The 27,836-nt window shown below is 50.1% G+C and overlaps 1 protein-coding gene across 2 annotated transcripts in view; it reads left to right on the plus strand.

Annotated features, from left to right (window-relative positions):
- Positions 1-23,094: 23,094 nt before the first annotated feature.
- The window catches only part of SATB2 (SATB homeobox 2), a 125,925-nt gene continuing 121,183 nt past the window's right edge, over positions 23,095-27,836 (plus strand). Inside the window, exons 1-2 of one of the 2 annotated variants that reach the window (XM_041403326.1) lie at positions 23,095-23,411; positions 23,893-24,111. In XM_041403326.1, the coding sequence (XP_041259260.1) occupies positions 23,943-24,111 (169 nt within the window). In that variant the 5' untranslated portion in view covers positions 23,095-23,411; positions 23,893-23,942. Of the gene's footprint in view, positions 23,412-23,572; positions 23,685-23,892; positions 24,112-27,836 lie in introns of those variants that run through there. The other variant, XM_041403325.1, reaches the window with a different exon arrangement.

A 27,836-nucleotide genomic window follows, 5' to 3' on the forward strand; every position in this document is an offset into this window, starting at 1 on the left:
ACAGGAGAGCGAAGCTGTTGTGTTCTTCATTCTCTGTATTCTACCAACTTAATTTCATTTCATGAGGTGCACAGAACTGATATGAATAAAAAACTATAAGCTATATTCACAAAAGAGAAGGAGGAATAGCAGCCTTTATTCTGTTTCTCTCTTTTATATCTTCTCTCATTTTGTTCAGATCAAGTATACTTTGTAAAAGCACCCTCTGCTTTTTTGTGGGTGTTAGTTTTATAAGAGAGTAAGCTCTTTGGACACTGAAGTGACTTGGAGTGACGTTTAAAAAATTAGTACTCTGCCTAATTAAATAAAGAACTTTTTTCATACCTGTTTGGATTATCTTAATTAGCCTGCTGGAACTAAATCCAAATTCAGGGCCTTGTCATGCAATCCAAAAGCAGCCCAGGTTGTAAATTCCTGGTCCCAAGGCCCAAAAGCCACAGATACTGAGTGCTTGCTGCTATGCAAATACTCCTTACTGGTCCCATTTCCCTCACCCCCTTTTGTTGCAAGTTTTGACTAGGAGGAAAATGTTTGTCACAAGCTCTTATCAGAAGAATTTTTCATTCAGAATCTGACCCTGCTGGTTAGCACAGCAGCACCAGGGGCACAGCCCAGAGTGTGGAAAACGTGGTAGAACCGCACTATTCTTTGTGTATTGAGTCATTTCTGCTGCAAACAGCATAAGCTGCGGTTTATTCAGATGCAGTGTGTGGGACAGCAGACTCTGAGGCTAGATGAAATAAAGGAATGGGTTATGGTTTTTTATTGATTGAATTGATGTTCAATCAATATCAACCTGAGGCCAGATTTGTGTTGTATCTGAGCCCACCGATTAGTATCACAGCTGTGAATGCCACAATCAAATACTCACTGATTTTAGACAGTCCTTAAAAATAACTTGCGAAACTACAGTGTGATACTAGCTTCCTGTAGATCTTTCACCTTATTAGTTTTTAGGTTTAATTATAATCCTACTTGTTCTATATCTCTCCCAGACCTTCCTCCCCCATCTCACAAACATGTGTACAAATGATGTACACAGTATATTGAAGACCCAAAGGTGCTTTGCAAGTTGTGAATTTTATACTCTCTTTTAAGCCATTACCTTCTCACCTTTGAAGGAGTGTGATGAGCTAGCTAAGCCATTTGTCTGGCTGTGTCACGTAACTGCAGCAGTTCAAGGCATTTGAAAGCAAGAGAAGGTTTGATGCTTCTAATCTTGATGTCCTTTTCTCCAATGAAAACGTCTTTTCCATCCCCATCCCAGAAATGTGCCTAAAGAAACAGCTAGAGTTAGCGGCCTTTATATGTATGCACACATGGGAGAACAGATGCCAGGTTAAAAAAATAAAAGAGCAACTGTGAAAAATGATGGGAAAGTCATCTGTTTCAGTGACCTTCTAATTCTGCTGTACTGGTCCTCCGGAGGACGTTACTGTCAGTGGCATTTACATCTCTGAACTGAAGGGGGTGTGTGACTATGAGATCAGGGCGTTCATCTCCTCCTTGAAAGTGTTGGTTGACTCAGTTGCCCCAATTCCTGTTTGCAACAGAGGAATATTGGTTTCCCAGAGCATTTGTAAGAGCTAGCTTTTGTTTTCTGCAAAATATAAGTGCCTGAGAGACAACTGTCAGGCTTCATCGTGGTCTTACAATTAACAATTGACCAGCAGTTCTGGGAGGAAAAATCAGTTCAAATGAGGGTGGGGAGAGCAGGACAAGACTATCCTGACTGCACTGCATGACACATGCATGTCTGAGACTGGCCAGTGCTCAGCGAGGACTAAAGCCTCATCTTTCCCTTGGTAAAACTGTTGTCAAGTCCTAGCCAAGACAATGTACAACTAGGTTTTCCATCATTCAGAAAGGAAAAGCAAAAGGTAGAATTACCTTTTACATTCAGTTTCAGCAGTGAATTAAATCTGTTTCTACTGATGTATTTTATTTTTCTTATAATTATCCCACAGCTCTTATGTTATCTATCACTGTCTCCTGTTGTGCCACAACAAATTCCTAATATTCTCTTTTAGATAACTCTTTCAGAAATCATATTTTCCCATATAAACAAATCAATATAAACATCTTCTGAGGTGGAAAGTCCAAACTCACTATACAACTCCAGGTATGGTTTGCTTTGTAACAATGACCAGATTTTGCCAACTGAAGCTTGTGTGTGTTCAGTATATCTGAAAAGAATGGTTCTTGCTATTTAGAGTTGATGCTTTGACATCCCATTTTATTCCAGAAAGAAAAAAACTTTAAGCTTTATTTGAAAAACCCTTGAAATGTGATTTATCAACTAGGAAAGCACTCAGTTATAATTTGAGATTATAAGGTTTGTGCAAGTTTGCATATTAATAAATAATAATACATCTGCCATGCAGGACTTGTTTCTGGGAGTTGGAGTGGAAGAGCAGATATTGTAACCTTAGCAGTTTTGCTTTTGCCTGAGGCAGGATCCTGGCTCCATGGAAAGCAGTGGCAAATCTTGCATGAGTGTAGGGACACAGGATTTCATCTCAGATTTTCAGTATTATAGTGGGCATCATGCACCACTGACCAAAGCCTGGCTCAGCCTCCGTAGTGTCTACAATTGTTATCTATTGGGATGAAGTTCCAGTGCTCACATTACCAAAGAAAATCCTTCAGGAAGATTCATTAACACAGAGGCTAAAGATAAATCGGACGGTGCCTTTCAACCCAAGCACAACATGGGTATGCACATGTACTCCACATCTCACCTGGTCTAAGCACCCCATGAATGTAACAGTACATATTGTTTCCAGGACACCAAAATTTTTTTTCAATTTTACTTTTCTGCTTTTTTCCTCAGTTTAGTGCTAGATCAATAATTGTCAGGGCCCTGAGTGCCAAAAGGGTCTAGGGACCATGACCAGCTTCACCTGGGGCTTCCCCTTACATGCCCTGCCCATAGACACACAAAGCCATAGGCCAGGGGCTCTATTTAAGCTCAGCCCTTGCTAGTTCAGGCTGCTTCTTGAAAATAATAAATTTTGTGATTCAGGAAACAATCACTCAACCCAGGAAAATAAGTACTTAAGGTCAGACTAAAAGATTTTTGTGGTGGTTAAAGAAATAGAATAAAACTTATGGAGAATGTTAGCCTAATTACAAATGAGATATATACCAAAATAAAAGAGTAAATATTTTTGTGGGATTTTTTGGCTTGGTTTGTTTGGTCAGTTTTTTCCTCTTTGTTTGTAACTGTTAGCCTCGCTTTAAAATAATTTGGATTTTAATTTGGTTACATTTTAACTGAAAAAAAATCACATCAGAATAAAAAGTGATGCCTAGAATATATTGTGAAGAAACAGCTGTCTCTAGAATGGTATTGTCTATGAATACATCATCTGGCTGGGGGAATATGGGGAAAAGGCCAGTAGTGGAAAGATCTCTTTACCTTCCCTATGGTTTCTGCCTAGTGTAGGAGCTGTATAGGAACGTGATGCCTCCTGATCTGCACACTGTAGGTTACTGCCGTCTCTTTTTCAAGTTTTTTTGAACTGAAGGCTAAATTCAGCCCACTTCTTTACAAGTTCAAGAATTCAGTGTATTATGCATTCTGAATAATGGTTTCTCTATGTGTGTTTCAGCTTCTTCTGTTATTCTTCCTATTTCCTCATACTGTTGCTTGTAAGAACAATACAGCACGCTCAACTGTTGATTCCCCAATTATTTTTAATAATCTTCTTGACTTTTTTCCACTAGCAACCAAGTATTTGTTAAAGACCCGCTGAGAATGGAAAGAAGATGAGAGTGTAAATACTTTCTTGAAGTAAGTATATTTCCATTTTTTACATGAAACTGCTTTAGCGGATGTTGTTCTTAAAATATACAACTGACATAAACCCAAAGCAGCTACAAGAAATAAATTTCTCACAAAGAATGCCAGTCTACAGAAACATTACAATGAGCTGGAACATGTTTTTTTAATCACAAATAACCCAAACAGCATGCAATTGCCTTATTTTTGTACAATGCCTATAACTAATGCACTGTCAGGAAAAAGAAACCAAATTCCTAAAAATAGTTTTGAATAATTAATTATAGCCACCTGTTTAAACTGAATGTCTCAAACACCTAAGGCAGCAGGATCTGCAAGAGAATAATTCAGCAAAACAATAGCATCCATCTAAAGTCAAGGTGAACACATGCTGGAAACTTGCAAATGCTGGGGAGTTTATCCAAGATTTGGAGCTTGGTCAGTGGGACAGAAAAGAAAATTGATGATATCTTCTAGGCAGGTACCATGGTGAGACAGTGCTGTCTGAATGGTGGCTGAGTGACTTCACTTACTACCCTCCTGAACAGTCCAGGGGAATAAAACTCTGCACGGGTCTGCCAAAGAGCCACCCTTTTGAACTCTTGGATCCCAGGCTCCATTCCCAGGCTGAGTTCATTCATAGCTGAACATTATTCATCTTGAGGTAAACAAGTGGGAGTTTCTTCATAGTGTGGAAGATGCCCTTTCCTCGCCCCTGATACTTTATATGTAGTCAGGGTTACCTGATTTTTATTTTTTATTTTCTTTTGCAGTGATAATTGTTGTTTGGTGTTTTTGTAGTTTATGAGCTGAGGAAAGGAAGGATGGACACAGCAGTCAATGTGCCTGCAAATGTTGCTTAAAATCTCTTCTCTTTGATATTGGCTACTGCTATTCCCGGTGTAGAAGGGAGTGCAGATGGTGATACCTACAGCTCATTAACTCCTTTGATTTAGTAACAGCAAAAGTACCTTTGTGTTAGACAGAAATGACTCATTGAGTTAAGGAGGCCCAAAATACAACAGAAGACAGAAAATTCAGGCAAAACTTTTTTGGTAGCGTTCCTTATTCTAAATTCTAGTTGACTTTATGAACAAGTTTGTTTTCATTTGTATCAATCTGCAGAAAATCCAGATTTTGGAAGCAGAATAGATGAGAAGGGAATAATCTGAATGCTTACTCAAAGTTCGAATGCTCTCTACAGTAACAATTGTCAATGTAGGAAAGGAAATATGACTATATTTATTGTCAATAAACCTTCAGTAAATTGGGTCTTAAAATCACTGAAAGGCAAAGTTTAGCCTAGTTACTTGTGTAACAGTGCAGAAGCTGCTTCCTGCAACTGTAGGAATGGGACTTTTGGCATTGATACATGTAATTCAGCCCTGGTTTTGAAGCTTCTTTCCCATGTTGACTTGATCACTGATTCAAACCAGGTGATGGGACAAATGAAGTTTGAAAGTATTTGAAATATGTGAAAGAAGAGATAATAAGCACATACTATTTTTTCCTAGGGAATTTCTATATGTTGCACATTTTATCAGTCTCCTTTTATAGTAATCCAAATATTGTGTCTCAAGGAACAGTTGAAAAGGATCCTAAATACAGAAAGTTTGCAGATCATTCAAAATGTTCTGAGAGTCTGAATTCTGTCCTGCATTTTGGAAATGTTCTCCCAGACTGGGAGGCAGACTAGTCTGGAAGAATGCAGAGAACAGGGAATCAGGAATGACTGGGGAACCGACCAGTGCCACACTGCATAGCCTTGGGCAGCACTCTGCTCCTTTTCCTTCTCACACTAAATGACCTTGGGTGCATGTCAGGGCAGGAAGCTGGGAAGCAGCACGGCAGGATCCTTGGTGTCTTTCTCAAGTCTGCCTTTATGCAGAACAGTAGTGCGGGCATTCTGCAGACACTTTGCTCCTCCTTAGGCAGGGAAAGGGTTAGAGCTGCCTCAGCAAGTTCAGTGTTAAGACTACAATTTCCAGCAAACAGGTCCTCTCTGATTGCTAAGTGGATTAGATTTGTTTCCTTTTACAGATGTAAAAAACAAGAGATGACTTGAGAGGTTCTCAGTTGTGCTTTTGTGTCTTAGGAGGATGTGACAGGTATACTATTAGTCAGTTTTGTTCTCCCAGATCAGTAACTTACTTCTAAAATGCCACTCAAGAAATTTCTCTGTATAAAGAGAACTAGAGCAAAACTATGTCTGTAGCCCAAGCTTCTAAATAGCCAGGCTGTGCACTAACCTTTAGACCATATATTTAAAATAGGAGCTAATGAGGCTTGAGCTCCACCAGACATTAATAAGTAAGTGTTCATGTGAAAGTTGTCAAATATTGCTACTGCATCTCAGAGGATAAGTTCTTCAGGATAAGTTATTCATTTTGTGGCTTCATCCTTACTAAGCCACAACCCATATCTAGTAAATCTTTCCCAGACCAGTCTGGTTCTTCTTGCGTGGGACATATGCAGCTCTTGATATCACTGCTGACTGGGTCATTCTTTTTATCTTAAGGTCAGATTTCAGTTGGTGCATGCTTGTTATCTTTAATGACTTGTGGTAGAGAGGGAGAAAATAGGCCCAAATGTGGATGTGTGGAATGCATGTCATCTGCTTTTATAATACTGGAAGGAAAAATTTGTCATATGTGTTGCTCCTGATTCTTAGCATATCTTGCCTTACTGAGAATCTTGGTGCTTTTAAGCATCAGAGATACCTCGCACCTTTTCTCTCAACTCCCTCCTCATCCACCAAATTTTGGAATCCTTCTAATGAACTACAGAACAGAATGAACGGGATGTGGTAAAGACCCTCAGCAAAGTTTCTGCAGCCTTTACAATCAGACCCCGGGAATGCACATTAGTCTGTCTCTTCTGGTATGACAGGAGAAATAACAGATCAAAAGTCTCTGAAACAATTTTAGTATGGGATCCGTTTATGACAAAGGTCTTATTATGTAAGTGGTTGCCAGTGATTTCTGAATGGTGAGAGCATTGACAGAGCAGTGAAGACCAATGAAGCCTTTGTCTTGTCACATCTGATGGAAAATAGAAGTTTTGAGGTTTTACCTGTGTTTACAAAACTACTGAAATAGGTGTCTAAACATACATAACTGCTGTATCTGAGAAAGGATAGATGTTGTAGTGACATGAAGAATTAAATATCGATAGTAGAACAAAGAGCAAAATTCTGACTTCATCAGCTTTGGTGCAGCCACACAGAAGCACATCACAGCCACACTGAGTGGCCATTTTTGTTCATCTTCAGCCAGTTTATATGCATGGCACTGTGCGCTGCATTTATACACGCCATGCAGGAGCCTGGAGTTCAAAAACCAGCACTGATGTTTGCCTCGTGCTACTCTGCCTTTCTTATGCAGGACTGGCAGAAGCACAGTCTGCTGGTGTGCCAGAATGGTTCTGCCACTGAGGTTCTGTAACTTGCCCACAGCAGCCTCCATTGACCCTGCTCTACTGTCTTCCCCACCAAAAAAAGATAGCCTCAGGTGAACTGCCTATTGACATTGCAGTCTGGCCTCAGACAACTCTGGAGATATGGCCAAGAGCTGTTTCAGACAGTGCTTGTTGGCCAGCTCCAAACACATGCCAAGAATCAGTTTCCATGTCTGGTGGCACAGACCATTGTGTTCTGGGGCCTAGGAACATTGCTGAAAATGCAAGGTATTTCTGACATTGATGCATGTTAAGCTGCTACAGAATTTCTCTAGATAAAGATACTTTTAAATACTTTTAGAAGTATTTAAAGAGTATTTAAAAATGTCAAACATGTCAACAAATTTAGTTTTTATTGCAGTGGAGATGGACAAGTGTAGCCAGAAAACTGGACTCTGATGGTATTGAGACTATGCAAAAAGTAAAAACACTAAAAGTTTTCCTGTCACTCTAGAGCTCAAATGGGTATTGAAGCTTTCACCACCTGAGCTGATGGTGGGAATAACTAGATGTGCTGCTTTATCATAGCTGTGCACTGCTATTGCACAGCTACGCGGGAGGGGCTTTGTTCTCTTTTCCTAAATTACAGGAAAAATTTAGTGGGAAAGGAAGGACATGTAATTTGGAAAGGACTGGCAGTGAAAATTACTTTTTCCCCTTAAAATTATTAAATACTCAAATGCTCAGCTTTCTGTTGAGATTTTAAATGGAAATTGGGGGTTTTTTTATCCGAAGACTTTGTTAAACTAGGAAAGCATTTTCTGCCCAACTCTAAGCAAAGTATTGCAATAAACCTTCAGACAGAACACCACCAAAAAGCCAAAAGTGATTGTGAAGCCCACCAGAAGTCCTAGAGAAAACTTGGTGGCACAGAAAAGGTTGACTTCAATTTGCAAGAAAAGAAAGTCTTCATGGCTTTAGAAGTGATGAAAGATAGCTGAGTAGAGGCTCAAGGAGCTGTGTCTGCAGCAAAGGAAGTGGGTGGACAGATCCCTGTATACAATAGTGCTATGAGATGTGAAATTGCTAAAATAGCCCCTGCCTAATGTAATCACCTTTCAAAGAATATTTGAGAGGCATTTTGTCAGTGAAATATAAACAAAGGCTATGTTTGAAATTCGAAACTTGTCCAAAGTAATTTTTCTTTCAAAGGCTGTTTCCCGTGCTTGTTCTAGTGCTTTGAAAAGGCATGTTTTTAGAGGACAAGGTATTTTTAATTGTTTATTAAAAAAAACCCCAACAACCAGACAAAAACCTTTTACAAAGCAATAAGGAACACCAAACACATCTCTGAACTATTTTACTTTTCTAGCACAACAGAAACTGCATAAAAGCAGCCATTACCCAAGAACTTTTAGGCACTTTTTCTGGAGCAGAGATCTCATGAGAATATAGAGAGAACAGCAGGCATGGTAGCAATAATTTTTTTGCCATTTACAAATAGGCTGTATCAAGACAATAACTTCAGATCTTAGATGATTTCTCATTCTAAGACATTCCAGGTTGCATTACAAACTAGTAGCATGATCCCTTAACTGTGCCTGTGTAAGGCTCCTGTTGGCTTCAAAGGCAGTGCTGTGTTCAGGCTGACACAGGACCACGACCTTGACCCAGAGATAAATTATTTACTGTGGTAACTTCAACTTGTGCTGAACAGGAACTACTGAGAGAAAAGGGAGCAAACTGCCTAGTATTGTCTATCTTAGCTGTTGCTTAAGGCAGGAAAGTAAAAACCATAAACCACAAAAAAAAAAAAAAACATACCTCTTTCTGCAACTAAAATTTTGTTGGGTGTTGAATTATGGAGGACATAAGTCAAGAGTTGAGCTAGGATTCTGAACACAGTTAAATCTGGGGATCTCAAGTATCCCCTGATATCTCTTACAATCACTAATGATCACTTTTGGCATCTTGAACACTGAAGTTTATGAACACCAGGAATAGTGACACGTGGTTTCTCATGGCTTTTGTCTGGTGTCGGACTATGAGTCATGACAGGTTTTTTGCTGCAGGTGGCCCATTTATATCTGCTTTCCTTCTCAGTTGGTTCTTATCTAATGAGACAGTCAATCTTGCAATTTTTCTTATGGCAGGTCACACTGGGGGAGAGATGACAGGATTTCCCTCCTCTACCCTTCTCCTTATTGCTCACTGCTGGCAGGAACTTACTGATTCCTTTCACCTCTGTACTTCAGGTCTTTCTTGTAAATTTTAAACAATTGCTTGTTTGAACCATCACCCACAAGTTTTTAGAGGGAGTTGTGAATGTATCATGACTGTGTGAGATTTGATTTACAGGAAACTGAGGGGACAGAAAAAGTCACTTGTGCTATTTGCAGGCATTGGTGGAAATTATCTCAGAAAGAATCTTGTTAATTTGTGGGCACTAGCATAGTTTTTCTTTGTTGCAATGGGAGTCATCAAAAGGTTTCTATTGTATATTCTATCCTTTTTGTGCTTGGAGAGTAAAAAAATGTTGGAGTCTTACTGCCCCTGAGAAGGCACACACCATAGATCTCCTCAGACCCTTTACCATTTTCCTAGGAAATCCTTGATTGTACAGAGCCGGGGGGCAGGGACTGAATTGCAAGCTACCAGGGGCACCCACTGCCATCTCCAAGAGAAAAGTCACCCCACTGCCACTTGATGGTTTTATCCTGCTATACATGTCCACTCAGATGGCCAGCTGCAGCCTGGGCTAAATCTTTAACAACTTAATGAAATTAATTGTGTGTTATTCATCAGTCATGAATATATGAAAGAGAAATCCAGCCTAGCAGTTGCACAGTTACTTTACATGCCTGGTTTCCCATGAAGCCTACCTCCTATTTTGATTCTTTGTTAGCTGTTGTTTCTAATTTTTGTAAAGGCTTCAGGAAGCTTGTTTTAGCTAGAGAGAATGAATTGTCTTGGCAAAAATGAGGGAAAAGTTAAAAGGAAGGGTCTGCTACATTGTGCAGGCATTGTACATTGACTTAATTGAAAATATATTAATATAAATAGACTTCAGACTTCCTCTCCTCTCTCTTTCCAAGCTGAAAGCCACCCACAGTCTCAGTGATGCTGAGGGCTGTTGGGCTGCAGAGGGGAGGTGGCAGGGCTCGGGGTGATGCCTTGAGAGGCTACCTGGAACAGAGGCTAGACAGTGTTAAAGGAATAAAGTAGGTATTTATTAAAAAGGCCTTCAAAGAATAAATCTTGGGCAGTACAAGAGCCTGGCCGAGGCTACAGGACAACGGATCACACATTTTCAGACTTTTATAAGTTTTGGTTCATTTACATGGGGTTAATTGTCCAATTACAGCTTCAGGTATGAAGTCCCATCCTCCCAGATTGCTCTTCTCAGTTCGCTGTTGTTTGTACTTTTTGGGACTGAAGCTGCAACGGTGTCCTTGGTTCTAGGGCTGGAAAAGGATTGTTTAGTCTGACTAAACTGTGAGGAGAACTTACTAACACTTTATATGAAGTTCAGAGTTGTATACTAATGCAGTACAGAATCTGGATAATATGACAGTTAAAACTTGAGGCATCAAGGGTGCAGCCCGCGGGGTCGGGCTGGCCCGGCCCAGTGCTGCGCTCCCCTGTTTGCTTTGTGGGAGTGGACAGCGCTGGGAGTTCGTTGGGATTTCACTGTCGAATATTTCTAAAGTGGTGTAAATGTGTGTGCACAAGCTGCCGGGCAGGTCTATAAAAGCAGGACCATATAATCAAGGTGAAAATTTAGAAAGTGATTCTTTTGGATTTGGCTCTCATCAGTGAGGACGAGAACCCCCCGTCCCGGCGGGCCGGCCTGCGCTCGGCTTCTCAGGGCCGTAGCGGGGCTGAGCGCTGCAGGAGACGGGGAGCGGGAGCCTCTGTTCCGCTGCGGGCTCGGCCGGGGCACCCGGCCCGCAGCAAGCCGGCCCGCAGCAAGCCGGGCTTCTCCCGGTGTTCGGGGCCCGCCGGAGGTCTGGTTTGGTTCGTACGCTTCGGCGTAGTCCGCAAATATTTGTTTGTCTGTGGGCGCCCCACAGGTAAATGCGCCGGGAGGTGCTCCCAGGGCGCCAAAGGCTTCCCAGCCTTTGGCGAGTCTTGGGAAGCCTGAAAGCCGCAGGGCTCCTGTCTCTCCGGCGCGGAACCCCGCAGCGCGCCCGGGACTGTGAGGGTGGAGGGCTGGACGGCCATCCTGCTGGAGGTGCCATGGCTGCTGACAACTCGCTGACACAGGCGCGGGCCAGGGCCCGACGACCTCTGGCATGGGCAGGGAGAGGACAAACGGTGGGCCCGGGCGGGTTGTGTAGCAGAGACATCCACGCCTCCATCTTTCTTGAAGACAGAGTGGCAGTGCGATGCCTGTGCACCCCTGACCCTGTTCTCCAGCTGATATAGCTGCATATCCTGCAGATCGGAGGAAAACACCCAGTGAAAACCTGCGAAAACCTCTTCCACTTTTTGGTGCACAGATGCTGACACAGCCTGCCAGAGGCAGGATGAGGAGGCCGAGGGCAATTGCCGGAGTTAGCAATGCTGCTCGCACTCTTCCCATCCAGTTACAAGGATCAGCGTTTGCAGGGACAGTCAATACGTTGTGATAGCGGAGGCAACGTTTGAGGCCGGGAAGAGTGAAGGGGGGAGAGGGAGTTACACGGGGAGAGTGGGAAGGCCCCGTGCCCCGGGCACTTGACAGGGTCGGGCCTGATGGTGCTCGGTAGTCGTGATTTGCGAAGTGCCAGGCGGAGGCTGCCTCGGTGCCCGGGTTCAGCCCTTCGGTCATACACAGGTGCAGGTGGATACCTGTCTGCAGGGCTGGGGATGCACCCTCTCCCGTGGCCCTGCGTTGTGGCGGCGTGCGAAGGGAAGGGTGCGGCAGGCCCGGCCCGTCCAAGGGAAATGGCGGAGAGAGCAAGCGGCTCTCAGCGGGCAATATTCGCGCCCCAGCCCACGCCCTTGGGCCACTCCCGACCCTCTGCCCGAGAGGTGACGCCAAGTGCGAGCGGGGCGGAGGGTCACCGCTGCACCTAAAGGACAGGAGTCGCCTCCAGCCCTGTGTATCGCCTCTGGCCGCGCCACGTTCCGCGGCACCTGCCGCCCTGCCTGTCCACCTCCCGCAGGCACTCGTGTCGCGCCGGTGCCACCGAGAGTCGCCGAGGCCAAAAGTATCAAAATCCGGATGCTACTAACATTTCCCTCCCGGGGTGGCAGGAGCAGGTCCATCCTCTCCCCATATCGTAGTAGTCCTCCACCTGTGTGGAGGCTTCCCCGTCAGTCCGCTGCCTGACGAAGCTCAGGGTCCCCTCCTTTCTCGTTGCGGCAAGCCGACAGGGCTGCGGGCTCCCGCCAGTAGGAGCAGCAGTGACTGCCTAGGAAGGGATCGCTGCCCGTCTCACCGCCCGGCTGTCGAGGACTCGGCTCGGCTTGAGACTGGCCCGCGTGGGTGCCTGGAGCTCTGGGAGTGGATCAAGCAGGGCTGGAGCCGCCGGGGTGCGGGGTGCCGTCAGCTCGCCCTTCCGAGGCGTGCGCTTCGCTCGCGTCTAGGCGCCCACTTGCGGTCCCTCAATCGGATCGAGTCAGTTCTGTGAAATTCCTCGGGGCTGACCGTCAGGGAGCCCGGGCTCTCTTGAAAGCGACTTAGGAAAAGCACAGGGCTGAGAAACTTTGAGAAAGTTGTGCAAATGCGTCCCTTTTGTGTGAGGGAAGACTAAAAAGCCGCACGCCATGGCCCCCTCTTGAGTGAGAGCACGCACGGGAGCCGCTGCAACTCCGCCTTGTCCTGGCTGCGGAGGGAGATGCTGCAGCCCGAGAAATCCCGCCGTATCTCGTTCAAAATAGGTTGATACAAAGTGAAGACGCTAACGAACAGGCTTTCCCCAGTAAACGCGCGCAAAGACACCTCAGAATCGGGAGGCTGCTGTTGTTTATGTCCGTTTTAGCGAGGAGGGATGTGCAGAACTATTCCCAGGGACAGAACAAATACCTGCTAAGAGCCAAAGGCGCCATGGGTTGTCGCACAAATGAATTGATCCAGTAATCGCTAGGGCTATAACACCCTTATTTATGCTATAGCATGTGACACAGTCTTCAAAATGTGGTAGCTCCAAGTTACCACCTCTTTATTACTTATACAAGCTAATAGGTAAAGTGACTTTTACCTTCTTTACTTGAAGGAGACACAAAGAAGCAGACAGGTAATTCCGCGCTGCTAATCATTGTGATGTGATGGGTAGGGAAGGGAGAGGTTGTAGTGGAAAATGGGAAGACCGATTATGAAATCTCGCAGTTTAGGTAGTGGTGACCATCTCAGACTTCATGATTATTTTTTTCTTAAACTGCGGATGCCAATATGTTAGAAAACCTTATCTGCCAGCGAGTGAACCCGTTTATTCTGTCCGAAAGCATAATTTGATAACAGGCATCCTTTTTTTTCCTTTTTTTTTTTTTTTTTTTTTTTTCCTGTGACTGATTTGAATTCTCGCCTAAATGTTAGCGTTTTAAATTGACTGTTTAGCTGTTGCTCTTCGGGGTGTGGAGAGAGGGAAGCGGTAGATCTCTCGCTCGCTCCTGGATTCTGCGGTACCGAGAAAGATCGCACTCAGTGCCGAGAGCGGAGCGCGGAATTTTGCCGTCTGCCGCGGTGAAGTTGCGGTAGTGTTGCAGTTCCGCTAGTGTGAGGCTTGCCAGGCTTAAGGCAAAAAGTGTCCCGTATACAAAACGATCAGAATATTTACAGGTAATTGTGACTGTCAAATACTTCGTTGCGTTGACAAAGCGCAGAGATCTTGGAGCGGTTCGTCTTTCGGGGGGTGGGAGGTTGCGGGGGCTTGGGACCCCTGCGAGGGGCAGCGGCGCGGGCCCGTTCGGCCGGCCGGGGAACTGGGGGGCTTCTGGATCCCAGCGAAACGCTGGCAAGAAGGAAATAACAGTGTCTTCCCGCAGAGACGGTGTGGCTGAAGGGCTTCCTGGGGCAGAAGTGCAGCGGTTCACGGAACAGAGTAAGTGGGAGCTGCTGTCCCCACTGGGGACAAACTCTCTTGTTAGATGCTGATTTAGTTGGAGCGATTCCGTGACGGGGAGCACACGAGCACTGCGTCTGCTCTGGTTTTATAATGGGATTTCAAACGGTGGATAACTCTCACCCGTCCTTTTACAAACCTGAAATTTGTCACGGGAGCGCGCTGGCTGCGCGCAGGCCGGCGGCCCCTCCGGCGGAGGGGGGCGGGGGGGAGAGGGGGCAGGGCGGCCGGGGGAAACGCAAGGGCTGGAGGAAGAAGAGACTTTAGGTGGAATTGCTCTCGCTCCTTGACAGCGGTGCCTTGTCTGGGCAGGGTGGTCGCGCAGCTACCGAGGCCACGGCGGCTCCGCCGACGGCGGCTGAGGCCGTACTGCGGGGCTGGGAGGTGGCAGCCCCCGCCGGCGGCCGAGCACTTGCTTCCGGCCCCTTCCGCGCCCTGCTTGCTCCTCAGGAACGGGGCAGGGGTGGCATGGAGACAGCCTCGTCAGAGACTGTGGAAGTAGAGGGGGATCAGCTCCGCGGAGCCCGGCGGGTTAAAGGCGGGCAGGCTCACGATAGCGTCCCCCAGTTCCCAGCTGCCCCGGTATCTGCTTCATAGGCTTCTGCCTCGATCCGCCGCATCGAGAAGCCAGGTTAAAGGAAGCCGCCTCGCCAAGGCTACCGGGGATGCCTCGGGCTGCGGGCCGATTTTTGGCCACCCTTTAAGGTGCTGGGAGCAGGCGGACAGCGCCGAACCCCGAAGGGGCCCTTTCACGGGCCAAGTACGAACTCAAGCCCTGAAAATCTTTTTAAGTGTAGGCGCATATTGCCTGGCGAAGTTTTGAGGTCGCAGGGAAAGACGATAGGATTGTTTGCAGGCGGAAAAGCGACAGGATTTGGCCCTTTCCTGCCCCTGGGCCCCATGTGTGACCCCTCTGCAGGGAGCGCCTTGCTGAGCCCCGTAGGTAGCAGTACAGGGCTTGCGGAAGCCTAAACAGACTGAGCGTTACCCTGTCAGCTTTCCATTTGCGGTGATTCCGCCAGAGACAAGCCAGGTTCGTGGCGCAGCCGGGAGGATCTGATCTACCTTCTTGCAGGAGCCAGCAGGCTACGCGATATTTGCGGCTCGTGTGTATTAGGATGCGTTTCCTCGATTTGTTCAAAGGCGTTTCCAGCCTTTATAGTTCAATAAACCCCTGTTGTTTATCTTCACTCGAAATCCCCTTCACTGTCTGCCCCTATTTTTCTAAGCAGATCCGCAGCCTTCAGTTACTTGCACAGAAAACTCTAAGCGTTCAGCCGGGCACCCAGCTGCCGGCCGGGCTGTTTTGTCACAGGCTGCCCTGCCTTTGGCTTCAGCCTAACGGCGGGGAGCGAGGGCGGGAGTTGGGGGCCGGCACCGGGGCCCCGTGCGGTCCCGCCACGCGTCTGCTCCCTGAGCACCATTTCGCGTGGCAGGAGCCGGCGGGAACTGCTGCCTTGTGCCGCAGAGCAGTGGGTTCTCCCTACGCATTTACTGAAGTTTTAATTAAAACGGGCTTACGCAGACAAGAGTATCTGTTGAGAGAAAAAGTTTGGATCTAGGAGGAGAACAGCACCCTGCTCTGTCCAAAGGACAGCTGCTAATGAGCACAGCGTCCTGAGCGGCGGGGCTAGGGTTGAGCTCAGCCCGTTGGGAAGCTCATGGGGAGGGAGCTCGGAATCGACTCTGTCCTCCTGGTTCTATTGAGATCTGTACTCTCATGTGGTCTCCGCCGGCCGTAGGAACTCGGAGAGCGCTTTCCCCCTTGTGAGGCTGTGGTGTCAAACCTGGCCGGGTGGTATTTTGCTTCTAGGTCGGAGCCTGGTGGGACAGCAAGGATGCTATCTTGCTAATTTACGTAAATCGTTGTAATAAAATGGTTCGTGCCTCGGGGTACGAGTCCTCAGCCCTGCACGCTCGGCATGTCCTGCAGAGTCCCGCCGTCACTAGTTCTCACCCCGGGCTACAGCGCGGTTGGAAGGGAAGAGCGGGTTTCCCCGGAACCCTGCGCCCCTTAGGCACATTAGGGGTGTAAAGGCAGGGGCTGGGCTGGCTCCCGCGCCGAGGGTGGCGGCTCTGTGCTGCAGCCCCTTCCCGCATTCGTTCACGCCGCAGCTCGGGCAGTGCGCGGCAGGCGGAACGCTCGTTTCCCGTCCCGGCGCCGCTCGGAGCGGCCACCTCGGGGTGAAGCGGGGGACACCGCCCGGCCTGGGGCAAACGGCACTGGAGTGGCCTTAGGCTGCGGCGAAGGAGCAGTCGCAGTTGGTGGTGCTCGGGTGGAGTGGCTTGTTAGTTACTTCTCTCTCGGATCTAGGGAACTTTCCTTAATTGCAACGAAGGTGGCAAAACTCTTCCTTCATTTCCAGCTATAAACTGCTAATTTGAAGGAAAAGAGCCACAGGGCACAAACGCTTCGGTCTGTGCTCTCTGCTCCTGACAGTTTACAAATCTAAACAGAACTATTTTAAAGAAGCCATGCAATACTGAAGAATCTCGAAGTCTGTTAAGGTGAGGTGGGTCGATGAGCTTGATATCTCACGGAGGAATTCCCTTGCGGTTAGCATTGCAGCGTGTGATTGCGGGAAAACGCAAGCCTAGGGCCAAGGGGGAAAGCCAAGATCTGGAGACGTGTATAAGGAACACGGGGAAGCGGCAGGACGTAGTGGGGAGCCGGAGGGCAGGAGAGAGCCTAGCAGGACTCCGGCAGCGGCCAGCTCAACTCCGCACCAGGCGTCCAGCCGGCCCGGCCTGCCGGTGAGCCCGCTCCCTGCGCCCGCCTCGGCCGGGGCTGGGCTGCCTCCTGGGCACCGAAATACGGTCTAATAGTTTATTACGTGCTACTCGGCTCGTTCCCTTCCCTTCCCTGTGTACGTCTGGCTGCAGCGATTGCTTCTCTGCTGTCCGCAGCTCCTTCTCCATATAAACCAGCGTTAACAGCAAAAGGCTCATTAATAAAACCACTGGGGGGAAGGATGGAAGCGCGGGTAGGTCTGCAGAGATACTGCTGTCCCGAAACCCTTTGGTCGGAGCTCGGACGACGTGAAGACGCTTTGGGTTTGGGTTTTTAAAAATTATTTTTGTTATTCCATTGGCACAGCACGAACGAGCCGCGTGGATCCCAAAGGGGCTGGAGGCAGCCGGCGGTGTTCAGGGGATGCAGAGCCAACTCCCGCGGGGCCGAGGCGTTATGCCGCGGAGCTGGGGGGACTTGCCAGGCGGCCCGGCGGTCGCCCCAGCATCCGCCGCGCTCCCCCTCCGGACAGCCGCCGTTTTAGGCTTGGGTTGTAGGGGGAAAGCAGCGGCGATGGCCGGTGCCGTGCTCCCGCCGGCACTGTCGGCTGGAGCCAGAGCTTTCCCCTCGAAGTGATGCGGGCAGAGCCGGGCTCCTCCCGTTATTGGGCTCAAGGATATTTTCGTTTCATTTCGGCTTCCCCTCGTGAACCTGCCGCCGAAAGAGGGATCGCGGTAGTGCGGAGGGACGAGAACCCCTCCTACGGCGGCAGGGTTAGATGGCTCGTCCCCGACAGCGAGCGCTCGATGGCGGGACCACCCCGCAGCGGCGGCCTGGCTCCTCGGCTGCCCAGCGCCTTTCCCGGACCGCGAGGGGAGCGCGAATAAGGCGCGGCTGGGCAGGAGGTCGGTCCTTACGCGCTGCCCATCGCCGGTTTGCCTGGGCCACCGGTGGGCCAGGGCCGGGCCGCGGGACGGGAGAGGGTGTCTGAGCCTCGACGGCATATGGCGCGGCGGGCAAGGTGGCAGGGCGGAGCGGAGCTGCAAGGGCCGAGGGCGCAGCGGAGGGCGGCGGGAGGGGCCCGCTCGGCCCCGCGGCAGGTGCTGCGCCGTTTCCGCACCGCCGGGGCCGCGGGCGGGCGAGAGCAGCGGCCGCGTCGGGCTGCGGCGGCGCCAGTGCCCGCGCGATGGCGCTGTGCAAAGGCGAAGGCACCGGGACGGGTCGGGCGGGTGGTCCCGGCCGCGGCCCGCAGGAGCATCCGCGGGCTCGGGTCTCGCCGCGATGGAGCCCGAGCCAAGCGGAGAGACCGGAGCCCTCGCCTGTGGGATCCGCTCTCTCCTCTCCTCTCTCCTCCTGACCCGGCGTCCTGGCAGTGCGGACTACATCCGCCAACCCGAAGGGACCCAGAGCTGCCTCGCCGGTGCTGGGGGCCGTCCCGCTCCCAGCCCGCCGGCCACTGTGCCCTTGTGGCAGCCCGGGTCCTCTGCGCTTCGAGGCAGCGCCCGCGGGCGGTGGGTCAGTGTCCCCCGGGACCCCAGCGTGCGGCGCCGGGGACCTCGCCTCGGCCCGGGCCACAGCGCTCAGCCCCGGCCGAGCCTCACGGTGAGGCTGTCGTCCCGCGGGCGCCGCAGCCCCTGGGAAATACCGGGTGGAAGGGGGAGAAAGCAGCAGATGAGGAGAACGTCCGGCGGATCCTGCCTCGGGGAGACCCACGGGGGCCAGCTCTCGGCCCGGCTGCGTAGGACGAGAGCTGCCCCGGCCCGGGGGGCGGCATCGCGGGCAGCGGAGGCCCGGGAGGTCGCGGCAGCCCCGGCTGCAGCCGCCCGCCTCTGAAGCCTGTGTGGGCACAGAGATCGCTTCCATGCGTTTTGGCTTTAAAAGCGGTAGTTAATGAAAACCAAACCTTTCCAAGGAGGTGTTTTTGTTCAAAATTTTTTGGTAATCAACGACTGAAGGGCTCCACAAACTTCCGCAACAAGGAGCGCTGGGCACCCGGAGCGCATCCACTCCTGCTCCCATCAGAATGAGAAAGCAGAAAATTCTCGTTCCGGAGTTCGTGTTAGAAAAAGAAAAATAGGTTATTAATATTATTAATATTTTTTAAAATAGTTGTTTTTTAATTGCGACATTGAATACGGGTGAGGAAAGCAATGGGAAATAATAATATTTTCTTTCCAGTGGAAATAGGGACATGTGAAAATCATGCAATTGGGGGAAAAAAGCGTTTGTAATTCGAAACAGGGAGAAAAGTCTTTTATTGGGAAAAAATATGTAAAAGAAAAATAAGCATCATACTTCATAAAATCATCATATTTCATAAATTAAGTGATGTTTACAAAACAGAAGTTACCCAACAACATTTATACGAACTCGGTTACGTTTCCCTCGGTTTCACTACCGAGCCCCTTTGCTTCCACGTCAAAATTTTCAAATCATTACGGCTTCCGATTTCAAAGTTATTTTCTCTGAGTATTTTATGTAAACATTCAGTTTATAAATACGGACTAAACACATATTCGGTAATTGTGATATTCCAGTGAACGCGGAAATGAGAAACCAGCTGCCCGTGGAGAAAGAAACGAAAGCAAGAGAAAGGTGCAGGGGATTCATTGCAAATGAAGCAATCGCTACATATATATTTAAATGTATTTAATTGTATGCATTATTCAAATGCCCTTCTGACTAGTTTAATAATTTAGAATCGATAGTTTTCCTAAAAACTTTATAAAATATTTACACTTAATAAAATATTAATCGATTAACAAGCCAGTTGTACTCTTATAGGAGCTTTACTAAAGTCCTGTAATCGCGCTGTCGCCACACGTCTCCGCTGTTAAGGAAAGGATCACTGACAAAATGTAAATGAAGATCTTCAGACGGTGGTGTTTATAAAATACCTCATTAATGGGCTTGGATTGAGTCTCTCCATCCATCCACATCATCAGATATAATAATAGTAACGAATCAGACAGGGAAGATCCTGGCTAAACCATTGGCATTTTTTTTTCCAGAAGTACTGAAGTCCTAAATCACCAATTCTTCTAACTTTCCGGCCATTGATCCGCGGGCATTCGTAGTTCAACATCAAAGGTAAGAACAAAACATTATTCAATTATTCAATAGCTGGTAGAAAACGTTAACTTCCATGTAAGAACGTTAACTTCCACACTGCTGAGCTTTATCAAATTGGGGGGAGGGGGGACGGGGACGGACGGACAAGGGCGAAAAGTTGGATCGGGTTATTTAAAAAGAAACCAGAGAGTTCTCCAAACTTTGAGGCTCGTTTCTGAGAGGGAAAGCAGGAGACCTGGTTGGCGGCAGCCGCCGCGCTCTCTCCTCCGCAGCCTGCGCGTTCCCGGCACCGCCGCTCGCTTCTCCGACCGCTCCCGGAGCCCCGGCCCTGGCGGTATCCCGGCCCCCCCCCGCCCTCGGCCTTCCGCTGCTCCCCGTATCTTCTCTGGCTCCCCCCGACTTCAGCCGGCGATGGGACGCGGCTCCCACCCGCGTTCACGGCTTGCTGTCCCGGGTCAAGGCTGGCACCGCGTCCAGACTTCGGCGGCGGGTCCCCCTGCCCCTGCCGAGGCGGGGGGAGACACGAGTGCTTCGGCCGAGGCGGGGAAAGCCGCACTTGGCACTGCTTTTCGGGGCCGGCCCGGAGGTCGGATGTGGAACGAAGGGCTGATTTCTCTTACCCTGCCCGAGATCCGCTGCTTCTCCTGGCACTATTTTCAGGGGCGGCCCGGAGCTCACCGGGACACCCGAGCACTCGGGTGGGCTGTCACTGCCACTCGGAGGGAAGGAGGGGCGCAGCGGTACCGGCGGCAGCCGATCTCCTGTGGGGACCTGACCCTCCTCCAAACCCCGAGGCAGCACTGGGACGGCTGCATGCGGGCTCGGGGCAACCACTGCTGCCCGCCCTACTGTCCCCGGGCGCTTACGGGAAGAACGAAGATCTGCCACCAGGGCTGCCCGGTGGCCGTGATGCTCCCTCAGGTCCCTAGTGTCGCCGTGCCCGGGACGGGGGGCTCCGCTCCCCACTAACCCCCCTTTTTTTTGACCCTCCGGCGCCACCGTAAAAGACGGAGCTCTTAAGGGAGCACGGCAGGGAGGGCGGCGCCGCGCAGGGAGCCAGCCGCGGACGGGCGGCGGGGGAGGTGGAGGAGGGGGTGTCGGGGCACTTTGGGTGCCCGCCGCCGCCGGCTCATTCCCCGCCGCCCGTCCGCCGCCCGCCCCCCTCCGCCAGAAGGGATTCCCTCGGTCCACCTTAACGTGGGTCTCGTTCCGCCGCCGGGCGGGCGGCGAGGGCTCGGCGGCGCGGGGCCGCCGGCTCATTCCCCCGCGCCCCCCGGGCCGGGCAGGGGGCGCTGCGGGTCCTCGGGGCGCCCGCGGGGCATGGCCCCGCCGGGAGACGCTCCCACGCCGCCGCCGGCCCCCGGGAGCGGCGCGGTGCACCTTGCATCAGAGAGAAAGGGGACTGCCTGCCTGCCGGGTGACCGCTCGCCGCCCTGGGACTGGTGAGGGGCTCGATCCCGCCCCGCTTCGACTTCCCGGCCGGAGCTTTGCCCGCACCACTGGCTGCACTTAGGTAGCGCTGTCATGCCCTACCCGGAGCTCCGCTATTAAATAATTTAGCGGCGGCAGCAGTAGCGCTTCCCTGCCCGCTTGTCACCTTCTCCTGGCCCCCGCCATCAATTATTCAGGACCACCCCGGTAACTGCCTGGAGCCGGGCGCGGAGAACAGTGCGACGGCGGGGCCCTACCTGGGGCCGGTCGCTGGCTCTTGGAGGCCTGGAGAAAGCGCGACCGGCCCCCGGGGCGGCAGCCCCCACCGCGCCGGGAAAAGTTACTGTGGCCTCGCCCCGGCGGAGAGAGGTTGCGGGAGGATCCCCGCCGTCGGTCGGTTCCCAGGGGGATGGGGGTGGGGGGCGGGTGGCAGGACGCGGCGAGGTCGCACGGGCTGCATCGGACCAACCCGGGCGTGTAGACTGAATGCCGGTGGCAGCTTTGCTCCTCCTCGGTCGGTCCGGTGTCCCCCAACTCCCATTTCCCCACCATCCACCCCCCCCGCCCTTCCCCTTCTCCCGGCTCCTCCTCCTCTCCGTCCCTCTCAGCCCTCCCCCAGCCCGACTGCCCCTGCCCTTGCGCCTTTCTGCCCTGGGGCTCTCCTGTCACCACCGCGTCGTCCTGCCACGCTTCCCCTTCCCCACCCAGCCTGCCCTCCCTTCGCGCGGCACTGCGCTCCTTTTTCGCGTGCGAGATGTATTATTTATTTATTGGTCTTTAATTTCCTGCCAGGTGGGTTTCTGCCTCCCACCCGTGCGCGCAGCGGGGCCGGGGCTCCGCGGGGCGGGCCGGGCCGGGAGGAGGTGGGCTGCTGCGTGCCCGTCTGTGCCCGATTCCGAGGTAGCAGCGAGACTTGATTTTTGCGGGGGGGGGGGGCGGGGAGGAGGAGGGTTGTCAAGGCGAGGAGGGGGGGCGATGTTTGGGATGCACAGCCCTGGGACGGGAACGCCGCGCAGACAGACAGGCAGACACACACACACAGGCGTGCACATACACCAAACCCGAAAGCAAGGACAACCCCAAAAAGGACTCACTTTGCCTCGATGACTCAACGCAACTAATAACCGTTTCTCTGCTCTCTGTGGCGAGTCCCTCCTGCCGCTGCTGTCGTTGGCAGGGGAGGGAGCGATTGAAAGTGACACACGGGGGGCCGCCGCCGCCACTTAGGAGGAGGGGTGTCAAGGCGAGGAGGGGTGGCGATGTTTGGGATGCACAGCCCTGGGACGGGAACGCCGCGCAGACAGACAGGCAGACACACACACACAGGCGTGCACATACACCAAACCCGAAAGCAAGGACAACCCCAAAAAGGACTCACTTTGCCTCGATGACTCAACGCAACTAATAACCGTTTCTCTGCTCTCTGTGGCGAGTCCCTCCTGCCGCTGCTGTCGTTGGCAGGGGAGGGAGCGATTGAAAGTGACACACGGGGGGCCGCCGCCGCCACTTCTCCGCGCTGCCAGGCACTCGCCGCCGCCGCGGAGCCCGGGAGAGCGGCGCTCCCTCCTCTTCTCCTCCCCCTGTTTCCCCCGGTATTGATTTTCTCCGCTGAAGGTGTGAGAAGTCGGCTCCCTCTCCCTTCTCTTCTGCGCCGCAGCCGACGGCCCCACGCCTCCCCGCCCCCTCGTCCCGACCTCTCCGCTCCGCTCGCCACCCGCGACCCACCGGGACGGGGCTCTACCCTTGCCGCCCCGCGGGAAACCGCCCCGGCCCCGCCGCCTCAGCACCCCCGGAGGAAGGCGAGGAAGGGGCTGGGGGTGGGGGGAAGGAGTAGAAGCGAAGAACGCGGCGTGGGAGAAGGAAACAGGAAAACTTTCCACCCTGGATTCTCTACTTCTGATCCATGGACAGAGCCCAACTCAGCCAACTTACAGACAGGCTATAAGCAGTAAGTACAGCGGCCGTTCGCGGGAGCCGCTCGCTAGAGGCTTCCTCGCCAGCAGCCGGCTACTCCGTGGCTGCACAGCTGGCCGGCGCGGGGGGGGGCCGTGCCAGCGGGGCCGTCTGGACTGGCAGCCTCTTCCCCGCGGCCCCCGGGGGTGGGCCGGGACTGTGGCCGTACCCGGGGCGCAGCACCTGGCTGCGGCAGGCGGCTGGGCTGCTTGCCTGCCGAGCGCGATGGGAACCGGGGCGCAGCACTGCCTGCCCCCGCCCGCGGCAGGTTGGCGCCGGGCGGGTGAGGGGAACCGCTCGCTTCCAGCGGGGCCGGCTCCGGCGGCGGGAGCGGTGCGGCGTCGCACCCGGCCGCTACTCGCCCGGCTTCACGGAGCTGAACCGCTCTGGAGACGCGCATCGGGGGCCCGGCCGGGTGAGCGGGGCCCGGTACTGGCCAGCGGCCACTGAAGCGCCCCTTGTTTCTCTCGCCCTAGGTCCGTGCTCCTTCTACTGCGACCTGCCAGCGGGAGCAGCGTCCCCGAGCATGGAGCGGAGGAGCGAGAGCCCCTGTCTGCGGGACAGCCCCGACAGAGGCAGCGGCAGCCCCGATGTCAAAGGGCCCCCCCCCGGGAAGGTGGCCAGGCTGGAGCAGAACGGCAGCCCCATGGGCACCCGCGGGAGGCCCAACGGCGCCGTCACCAAGCCCGTGGGAGGTAACCGTGCGGCCGCGCTCGCGGCGGCTCCGCCGCCCGGGGCGCGCAGGGCGGCGGGCCCGGGGGAAGCGTGTGGCGGGCGGGTCGGCACCGTGCGCGGAGGGCCCGGCAAGTCCGAGTGGCAGCTGGAGGGCTGCTGCCCGCTTTCCTGGGCAAGCATTTGGCTGCTCGGCACCGCTGCGGTGATGGGGTTCTGCGGGAGGACTTGGACCGGGCATGCGGCGCGCAGCCCTCCGCTGTTAGAAGGCCGCCTGCCGAAAGAGGCCACCCCGGGCCGGGCTCTGGCCGGGCAGCTCTCAAAAGGCGAGGGCTGATCCTGCGGGAGGGTAACGGGGTGAGAGCGCGTCCTGCGCTCGGCGCTTTGTTGGTGCGGATTGCCCTGGGGCAGCCCACGGGCATCCCCCTGCCCGCCGGCGCTCCCGCAGGGCACGGCAGCGGCCGGGCGGCGGGCCTGGGCAGCGCCTCCGGGCTGGGTGCGGGCGGTCGGGCTGCCTTCACGGATGCAGGTGACACCAGTTTAGCTGCGTTAACACCCACCGTCACAGCTTTGAGAAGAGGGTCACCAGGGTGGGAAAAATGGTAGCGTTTATGGTTGCATTTTGGGGTTTTATTTTTCTTTCGGTAAGTAGCATTTTGTAGCAGTTGTTGTAAAAGAGGATAGGGCATGTGTAAGGTTCAGCTCTTTCAGCAAATATATTGGGCATTAGTTTTTCAGTTTTCCTGCGTTTCTCTAGAATACTTAATCTTTCTTATTTTGCTATCAAGTTGCTGGTCAGTTTTGTGTTAAGAGGATATTAAGTGCATGGTTGCTTTTTTCCCTCCTTTTGTTCCAAGCAGATAAACTTTCCAGTTACTTCTCTTAAATGCCTTCTTTTTTCCTCTTAACTCTGATGCTGTCGTGTTTGAGACAGTGCAGCCTCGTGTTAGAAAAAATACATTTAAAGATCTTGAAATTAACCAGCTGTTGTGAACAGAATACTGCAGGAAAGGCCACCAGTAACTTTACCTTAAAAAAACCTCTGTATTTGTGTTTTAAAATGAGTAGAGAGGTAACATAATTGTAGTTGTTTGTACACAAGGAGTTTGTGTAACTGGCATTTCGAGAGATACATTGAAATGGTCGTCACATGACTCTCTATTACGTGAGGTTTATTTAGCGATTTTGCCATTAGATGCTTGTTTTAGACCTCTTTGGCTCAATAGGCTTCCTAATTGCTGAAGTTTGCTAAGGAGCTGCAGATTTTATTTTAAAAGCGTAGGATTCATTTATATACCTAATGAAGGGTAAGAGAGCTCACTAGTTTTTTTATGTTTCTATATATCTAGTTTTTAATCCTCTTCTCCGTGTTCCTCCAGTGTATGGAAGAAGAAGAAACAGCTTTGCAGTGAAAGACTTGTAATACTATTCCACTTAGAAATTGCTGGAGAAATAATTAGTTGAATAATCGTAAAAAGGAACTATTTAATCATATAAAAAGGAGTGTATGTAGTTTTGCATGCATTTTTCAAGACTTCGGCATTAAAGCTGCTTGATTTTTAAAGGAATGTTAGAATTAGAGCTGAAATATTTTTCCTCGGGGCATTTATAGAAATATACTTTAACAGAACTCTTTTAAATGTTTTGGAATATATGTTTGCTTTCTAGTTGCAGCTGTATTATCCAAGAGAAATTCAGCAGCTTTTATAGTTATACTGGTGGTTCAGCCTGAATCTGGCCTATTAAGTTGTGGAAGATCTCTTCCACTTAAGAAAAAGACTTTCATTTCTGAAAGCAAACTTTTAAGAGCTTGAGTTTTCATTCATTACTTTTCAGCTCATGTATAAAGGTGTTGTAGACTGGAATGTAGAAGTGTGGGGGAATAAGAAATGCAGGAGTAATTTTTTTTCTTTTTTCTTAGCTTGTGTTCTTTAAACAGTCTCAGTCTCTTTGGGTTTAGGCTGTTCATAATAAAGGTTATTCATTACTCCTTATTGATACTGAAAGCAAGAAAAAATGATTCCTTTCTGAATACTTACCTAGGTTCTATAATACTCAATACTAAATTAGTTAAGGCAGACTTTTTTTTTAATAAGATAATGGTGCTGTTTAAAATTGATTTTTTTTTTCTCCTGGAAATACTCTTACAATAAATCAACATAACTAATTTCCAGATATTTTCCCTCTGCTCTTTTTCAAGTTTGATCTTTAAGAACCTGTTATGATCAAGTGATCTTTTCCTGTATGCAGATCACACCTGTTTCAGGTATTTTTGGAAGTCTGTGTCTTTGCAGTGATTACTGTGGTGTTAGTAATTTTTTTTCACTGGAGTTGTGAAATGCATCTGCAGACATTTGTGGATGGGCTTACTTTATTGGTAAATTAGTATAAAAATTATTTGAAGTAAATACTGATAGGGACTCTCCTGTTATTGTGCCTAGAGTCTGACAAAAAGGAAACTCTTGAAAGTCATAGTGAAGTGACATGCAAGGCTTCAGTTGCCAGTTTTTCTGTTTATTCTTATTTCTTGGGCTTTAACAAGTGCTGATACTTACTGAATGTGAATTGTATTTAGGACAAAAATGGAAATACTTTACCGAAAACTAGAGACCATTTAAGTTTTTTTGTTTTATTTTTAATTCCATAGTATATAAAGTGTATATAAAGATTTTGAAAGCAACGCCAAATGCTAGCAATTCTTTTTCTCATCTCATTTTGGGCCTTAGATATGTAAATTCTGAAATTCCTTCCTATTTGTCAAGTGGATTTTGCTGTAATAATATCAGTTTCTGAAGTTAATTCGTGAGAACAGAGCAATAAGCTCTCAACTATCTGCAGCTATGATGAGTGTGATGACCTTTGGTAACCAGTTTTATAATCGTACTGTTTGCTGCAATTATTTTTCTAGTGACTTCCCTGAGAAATAGAGAAATATAATGCTATCGGTGTTTCTAGCTTTCTCTCTAGTTTTGTGAGTGAAAAAGTGTTTTAAAATTAGCTTATGTAATGCAAACAGAAAATCAGTTGTTCTCATGAGAAATTTTGCGCTATGACTTTCCTGGTTTTTTATTCCTAACGTGAATGTCCTTAATTCAGAGAGCCATTACAGCAGCTATAATAATCTAGCGAAGGTCACTAAAAAGATAAACGAGGTCTTAAAGGTTGTGTTTAATAGGGGATTTAAAAGTTTTGGTACTGTTTACAATGTTGTTAGCGTCAGTCCAATGTATTAGAGTCCAGTTTTGGTTTGCCTGACTAACCCAGCACTTCTGAAATATTTCAGCTGTTATCTGACCAGTCTGTTTTAAAACCTGTATGTAATAAAACACAAGTGCTCAGATTTTAAGGAGAGTAAGGTTCCTTGGAAAAAAAGACTAATATCGCTTTAAAAAACATATGAAGCCTGGGAGAGAGTTTAGAGCAAGCAAGAGCACTATGGTGTTGACAGCTTTATATCCCTGTTGGGTAACATTCACTTACTAGAATTGGCGTCTCCTCTCAGTTAGTAATTCACTCCATAAGGATTAAAAAAAAGAGAGATGATTAATGACTAGGAAACTTATATTTACAGAATTGTTGATTGCAGTTTGTGAACCTGTTTGTGTAAGAGTGGATGTGCATATATATGTGTGTGTTGATTTGAAGAGCATAGAAAATAAGCGTCAAAAGCTTCTGAAAGCAGCTTAAAATGCCAGGATGCAGAATGAGCTGTTCTGAAGTTTGATTTTGCTGAAAAAGAAGCATAAAA

The sequence above is a fragment of the Onychostruthus taczanowskii genome, unplaced genomic scaffold (assembly GCF_017590055.1).
Source record: "Onychostruthus taczanowskii isolate IOZ18803 unplaced genomic scaffold, ASM1759005v1 scaffold20, whole genome shotgun sequence".
NCBI classification, from domain to species: Eukaryota; Metazoa; Chordata; class Aves; order Passeriformes; family Passeridae; genus Onychostruthus; species Onychostruthus taczanowskii.